The sequence below is a fragment of the Asterias amurensis genome, chromosome 10, assembly GCF_032118995.1.
Source record: "Asterias amurensis chromosome 10, ASM3211899v1".
Classification (NCBI taxonomy): Eukaryota; Metazoa; Echinodermata; class Asteroidea; order Forcipulatida; family Asteriidae; genus Asterias; species Asterias amurensis.
Window position 1 is genome coordinate 10896145 of NC_092657.1, and position 7520 is coordinate 10903664.

At 43.2% G+C, this 7520-nt stretch overlaps 1 protein-coding gene across 1 annotated transcript; it reads left to right on the forward strand.

Moving 5' to 3' along the window:
- The first annotated feature begins 3928 nt into the window (after positions 1-3928).
- LOC139942662 (uncharacterized) lies at positions 3929-6294 on the forward strand. Its single transcript, XM_071939485.1, has 4 exons — positions 3929-4046; positions 4311-4415; positions 4882-5061; positions 5442-6294. The coding sequence occupies exons 1-4, from the start codon at positions 3929-3931 to the stop codon at positions 5660-5662; spliced, it is 624 nt and encodes a 207-aa protein (XP_071795586.1). The 3' UTR covers positions 5663-6294.
- The last annotated feature ends 1226 nt before the right edge of the window (positions 6295-7520 follow it).

A 7520-nucleotide genomic window follows, 5' to 3' on the forward strand; every position in this document is an offset into this window, starting at 1 on the left:
GGGGTCAAAGATGGGAGGCATACAACAAAATGGGTTAAGAGCCAGAATCCCTGATTATGGTAAGACAGGGAAAAGTGTTTCAAGATAACAGGAAAGATGGCTCAACTGACCAAACAGGAAAGAGGACGGATCGTTGGTTTGATAGAAGCCGGTATGTCGATTCGAGCTGCAGCTCATCAAGTTGGAACGTCACCAGCGACGGTCAGTAAAATGGTGGAATGGCTACCAAGTTCAAGGAAATGTGGACAACCTGCCAAGGAGTGGCCGCCCGAGTGTGACTTCTGCAGCAGAAGAAAGTGAACAAGTCCATCAAGCCTGACACCACTCTCGAGGGATTGCGACGCATCCTGATCAGGAAATGACAGGGGATTGACCAGGGACAGATCAGATGTCTCGTTTGGAGTATGAGAAGCGACTCCTTGCCGTTAACAGTGATGGAGGACACACCAAGTATTGAGGACAGGATATCAGCAGTTTTAGAGTTAAAGATACGGCCATAAATTTCATGGTCAAGTAAACGAAACGAGTTTGTGTCTTTTGTCTTGATTTTGTCTGTGTGTGAGGCTTGTGTGAGTTCCCTTATGGAATTGGGGTGAATAGGGGCTTTTGCAACTTTTGAAATTCGACCTTAAGCCACTCAAGTTCCCATAAATCCACCAAACAACATCGTAGCGCAACATAAGATGTGTCAAAATGTGCAGAAATTAACGGTGAATAGAAATGAATAATTATTCTTTGGCATACTAATTCAGGTTCCGATAAATCTGACTATTTGTAAGTGTTTAGATACTTTATTGGCGCAGTTTATTTACTTGAGGTACATACGATAAAACAGCTGGTCGTGAAATTGCTGGCGAATTTTGTTCGGTTAAAGCAAGTAACTTTTGTGTAAGTTCAGAAGTTGATAGCATGGTTATCATACATCCAATAATTGTTGTTGTTCGTCTGCTTGCAGTAAGAAGCTCAATTTTGGTTGTCTTTCATACTTTCTTCCTACTTGATGCAGTCTTCAAACCAGCATAGTCGCAGCAATATAGAATGCTGGCTGGAAATCTGCATTTGCAAAGCAGGAATGTCCTATGCTTAGCAGGTTTATTGTGCTTACAGCCGACTTTACCCGTATGGGTGTCCCACAAGCACAGCAATTCAATCTTTTCTCATATAACTGTTTTGTTTTTGGAAGTTTCACTTTCTTAAACAAATTTGAAATGTTTCACAATATCAACAAACCTAGAATGCTTATACCATACCGAGTGATCGTTGTGTAAAAAAATTGATTACAGTTTCAAACTGTTATGATGGTGATGAGAATTAAATTATTAAGTTCGACCACTCGCTTAGGTAATAAAACCAAAATTGGGAAACTAGCCGGCCGAGAACAATCCAGCAAAAAGAACAGCTAAACTAGGAATGTTCAGCTTGGAAATATTGTGGCTGAAAAGAATTCCACAAAGAGTTATTATAACCCAATAACTACTTGAGTACTAATAGTAACCATATTTTTATATCTTTTTTTCACCCAAATCATATTTTTCCCTACCCCTTATCAACAATATAGACAAACCAGCTTACCTATGTTCTATATGAACACACAATGATTTTTCATTTCGAAAAGGTCTAAAATAAAACCGTACACTGTCAACATTTTGTCGCCGAAGCGAAAACAAAATGGCTGACATTTTGTTTGTGAGGAAGAAAGGTCAGGTTAGTAGACTTGGTTCCAAGTCTGTGATCGAGCGTATTGGCTGACACAGCACCCTCTTGTGAGATAGAGCATGTGATAGCACTTTATGCGAGGGAATTCCGCGAGGCTGATGCAGAGAAATAACCGCGGTGTAAGACTTGAAATCAAGTCTAACACGTCATGTGCATTGATACTGCAGTCACAGTGCTACGGCTGTTACATGTTTCTGTTGCAGCGATCTCTGATCAGTCACTGAGTCGTTGCATTAAATTTCAGAATTAAAATTTCCAACTCGTTACTCCAAAACTGAATCAACCGTCGATTTAAATAAATTAATTTCTGTAATGATCTGCATCTCTCATTGATAAAAAGTTTTTGCCCGCTCATCACAAGCAACCAATAACAGTTGAGAAGAGATAATAATGGCTTAAAAAAAAAAAGGAAATGGCTCCACTTGTGAATTTGACTGCATCAGCGCGGGCAAAGATGGCCAAGCAGTTAGACGAGGCCATGACGAACATCCGTAAGCTTCAAGAAACCAGTCTCCAGCAGGAACGCTATTCCCGAAGCTTTAACATCAGAACAAGAGGCATAGCGAAAGCTCTCAATGAGAACCATATAGTCCACTTTGAAAAGGCTATGCAGACCTTCGCAACAAAATTTAGCCTGCCCGACTTGACTATCAAGTACGCCCATCGGACCGGCCGCTCACCGAGATACGCCTTAGACTTGACGGACAAACCTTGCCATATCCTAGTCAAATTCCTTTATCGGCCGGAACGACGAGGGGTTGCGATCTCCCCTGGACAATCCCCAGTAGGGCAAACGAGGCGAGGAAGGGAGATCAAACGACCCAGCCGGTTTTGCACTACTATATCTAATGACGACCCTTCTCTCCCCGAACACAGGATGCCGCAGGTCATCTGCAGACATTGCAGTCATGAGTTCACTCGGTCTTCAAACCTGACACGACACCTACACAGGAGTTGCCCCGTGCTCTTCCAGGTTAAGCCATACCAGTGCCCATATGGATGTACAAAAGGGTTCTACCGGCCCCAACTGCTAGAAATCCATCTGTGACACTGCACTCTACGCCCGGGACTGGTGGGCAGGGTTGGAGTGGCGGGGGACGAGCTCAAAGTCCACGCCAGTGACACAGAAGTATGATGCTGAGCGGATGGAATGGAGGAAGGGCTATGACCGCGCGAATCGCCATCCCAACATTCCATCCAACCCATCCATTCCATCCCCGTCTTCTTCCCCCAGTCTATGGAGGCAACCATCGCAACGACAACCGACACCCCCCCCCCCCCTACTGGAGCCACAAGAACCCTTCCCCGTGGGTGACGGACTGGGCGAGGGGGGCACCCCCCCTCGGAGCGGCCCCTGACGCCATCATTCCCAGTGGTGGAAGGTCGCCATTAGTAGGAATCTTTTCGATGGAACAGAGGGCGCGGCCACCACAAGCGCTCAAATGGACGAGGAGGGGCCACCTCCCACTTCACCACAACATCAGTTCAGTCGGACAGCTGCACCCAGATGGACAGCATCACCCGACCCGCCTCCCCTGCAGCCCTTCCCTTAGGTCAAGGCCTGGCACTGGACATCCCTATTGGCTCGGTCGTCACCTTTCCCAACGGAACACGCTGGACAGTTGCCACAGCAGGGACACTCTGGGCGGCAAGAACTAACCGCGACGCTGCTACTGCCATGGAGGCCCCTTTGTGCAAGCACCACAGGAATGATGGGCGGGTGGAGCAGGTGGGCGTCGGAGTCGATTCGGAGGGACATCGGCTTTTCCACTCCCGGGTTACTCACACCTATGAGGTCCCCGGGAGGATGCTTCGTACCTACAACGGAGAACAGTGTGGACAGTATTTTGTCTGTTGCCCACCAGCTGTCCCTGGGAGGACTGCTCCCCCCCCCAGAGCACCCCCACCAGCCCGCTTCCCTGAGGGGGAACCCGCCCAGTTCTGGGAGCAACTCATACGGTCCCAGCAAGAGAGGGACAAACTGGCACGGACGTGAGGTCCTGGTTCGTATAAACATTTGGGCGACGAAGAGTACCGCCATGCCAATGACGACCCTTTTTCGAGGAAAAAAAAGGTAATGCAGAGAATTGCGAGCCGCCTAGCAGAACTAGAATACATAAGATCGGTTACTCAAATAGCTAATAAAAAAAAGCAGCTGAAGACAAAATATAAACAAGTGTTGGATAACAACCGGAGAAGTGGGAGAGCCCGAATGGAGTGGAAGTACTTTGGAGAAATTGACGACATTTTGGGTGCTCGTCTGGCAATCAACCCACGGGCCGGTCAGGTGCTCCACGTTGGACTTCTTAATAGATCTCGTGATCATCATGGTAAGACTTTGCATTAAATAGGTGTATTTCCGAAAGTTGACTTTCACAGTTCAGCAATTATAGTAATGAGTATGGATAACTTTCCGTGTGGGGACACCACTTTTTCCACTAATTTATACAAAAAGGGATAGCCCTTTCTCATTTTTAGATAATCATTTCATATTTACTTTTCCGTAAATCGTTATTTAAAATGAAAGACTATTGAAACATTCTATCTGTGGTGAGTAGCCTCCCTCTTCATTTCTATAATTTCCGTATACCCAGTTTCAATTTCCTTTTTGTTTTATTTAGGCCCTACAGACGAGTTATCACAATCATCTGAACTGGAAAATACACTCCCGGAAGAAAGCGACAATGAAGAGGATGCAGGTATGAGGATTACAATAATAATAATAATAATATGCGTTTCTTAGTTTTGACTGTACATAGTTAACCAATACGTTTGGCAATACATGTACATGTACGTACTTAGCGGGGATTCGAAGTAAATACAGTTTTTTTGGGTTGTATTTAAGAAGGAAAATTGTTAAATTTTGCCGAGAAACAATGGGTTAATGTGTGCTCTTATTGTAAAGAGAAGGGGTCCATGCCCCGGTGTTCATGGCTGTGGCTGCTGTATGCGCCGTAGCACCTAGTAAAAATTTACACGGTGCTAAGGAATAGGTCTCGCAATTAAAAAATCTAGTCCCAATCACCTTGTAGTTAAAATACTTGGCGCTATGTATCCTTTGGAGAATGCTCGTTATCAATACGGTTATTATCGTTATTATTCTGCCTGTTATATTGTTAATCGACTTTAATCTAATTATTGCATGCCTTCTATTACAATTTACAGGAAATGCTGATCCTGAACGTCCTCGACAAATTGAGGCATATCCCTTACATGACGATTCCTTGGATGAAGAAGCCATGCTTGCTGAACCCCTAGTGTCTGCTGAGCTACCAGGGCCTGCAGAACCACAAGTGCATGCCGAGCAACCAGGGCCTGCTAACCCAGGACGTGTTGAAAGACAAGGTAAGAATTATATGATCTATGTATTTTGTAAAAAATGCTGATCACAGGGGTTGCATCATTTATCTTTAAGGTTTTATACTGAAAAATGCAATCGCCCAATAATTGTTGGTCTCTGACTATACGCCTCTCTTAATAAATGCACAAGGTTAGGTACTTCACAATTCTAACCCAAAACAAGGCCTTGGGCACAGCCATTGCAAATGGTGGGGGACATGAGCCTTTAGCCTCATTTTGGGTAAGAATGTTTACGTCATGTATGAGTTTTAAGAGAGGCATATTGATCAAATGAAAGTGTGTTGACATGGACATGTTTCACTCGTAATATCAATGTTCTTGACTTACTCAACCACAAAGTACTTGTTTTTTTATCATTACACTAGGTAAAAAGGTGAAGGAGACTAAAACTGGCAAGAGCATCAACACCATGCTTAAGCAGTTTGTTGACAGCCAAGAAGCACAAGATAGGTTTGTTACTATGGAGAAGCAGCGTGCAGAAGATGAAAGGAAACGCGCAGAAAGAGAGAACAGAATACGAGAAGACGAGTTGGTACTGGCAAGGGAGCTATTGGTAAAGCAACGGAAAGCCAGAGAAGCCCGATAAAAAAATGGTGATGACATGATGCGTGCCTTGTTGATGTCCCTTACAGGTCAACCAAGAGTGACACAGAATCAACATGTAAGGCTGCCATTCTTCCACGAACCTTACTTGCAAGCCGAAATTCATGCCCCCATGCCATCCAGATCATCTCACACGCCCTATCGGCCATATCCATCGACCCATCCCGACCCATTCCTGGCCAACTGTAACCAACTTTCCACCCAACCAAGCCAGGAGAATCCTTTGGCCAACTGTAACCAGCCTTCCACCCAACCACCCCGACAGAATTCTTCCAGATCCAATGCTGCTAGCGACAGACCATCATAATCAGGAGCTGGTACCCGTGGGCAATCTGTAGACACCGGCTTAACGTTCTTCATGAACAATATTTAAAATGGGCCATAAAAATTATGCTTTTGAATTAACCTGTTTCTGTTAAAATGTTCATTGATCCATTTTTTGTATCTAGTATTTTTTTATGAGCGCTGTATAAGCACAAACACAATTATAATATACAACTGATGGCAAACATTACACCCCTTGAAAATATTTAAATACTTTGACTTACTCATTTCTCAAGAACTACAGCACTTTAACAAGAAATATTTTCAGACGACTTTTTACTGTCATCTTCAAAATGTTTTAGTTTAAAGGAACACGTTGTCTTGGATCGGTCGAGTTGGTCTTTGGAAAGCGTTTGTAACCGTTTGTTATAAAATGCATATGGCTGGAAAGATGTTGTAAAAGTAGAATACAATGATGCACACAAACATGCCTCGAAATTGCGTGGTTTTCCTTTTACCTTGTCGACTAACACGTCGGCCATTTATGGGGGTCAAAATTTTGACTCCCATAAATGGCCGACCGTGTTAGTTCGCACAGTAGAAGAAAAACCACGCAATTTCGAGGCAAACTTGTGTGGATCATTGTATTCTACTTTTAAAACATCTTTCAAACCATATGCATTATATAAACAACGGTGACAAACGCTTTTGTTTTGACCAACTCGTCCGATCCAAGGCAACGTGTTCCTTTAATGTAAATCTGTGGAAATTATGTATTGTGTTACAAAAAAAGTGCCCATGTCCAAATTTGTCTTGCATAAACAAAAAGAACATCAAAAATAAAAGGAATTTCCATTTACGTGTAAAATTTGGTCAGATTTATCAGAAGCAGATAGAAAAGTAGAATGTAGTGTTTGTTCCATTTTCTTCCATTTGTTTTTTTTATTTACAGTGTAAAAATGTGCCATGTTACTTTTTGTAATAGTTCTAAATACCATGTGCATGTAGTATTTTTTTTACAGTTATACCTCATTGCCATTTAACCGGGTATTAAAAATTTGCTGCTGCTATGTAAGCCTTCCATTGTCACTAAACCCCTCGATGAGATTTTTCATCAAGGGGTAAGCTGGATCCCCAAGAAGAAATATTGGGATGTCCTCCTTTTCTATATTTCTCGTTGTAGGGGGGAAAAGGGACTCGTCGCAAAGTTGAGTGTAGAGTGACGAGTTTGAAAAGACCCGTGCGTCGCGGAAACTTCCTGGCCACCCCATACAAAGATCAACAAACCTTCCGTCAAAAACAACGACAGCTTGCAAAATTATTGAATAGAAAGCTTTACGATTATAGTAATCTTTTGCGTTCTTCTTCGGTGCCTTGATGGGAATATGGGAACCACCAATTGCCCCCGCACACAGAGGAAATCCATGGCGCCGTTCAAACCTCTACAGTGTGTTCTGTGAATAAATCAAAACCAATGAGCGCATCAGTGGTATTTTCAAATGATTAAAGCATGAAAACACACAACACAAGTAAAATATAATTATATATATATATATATACTTAACTACTTGAAAACT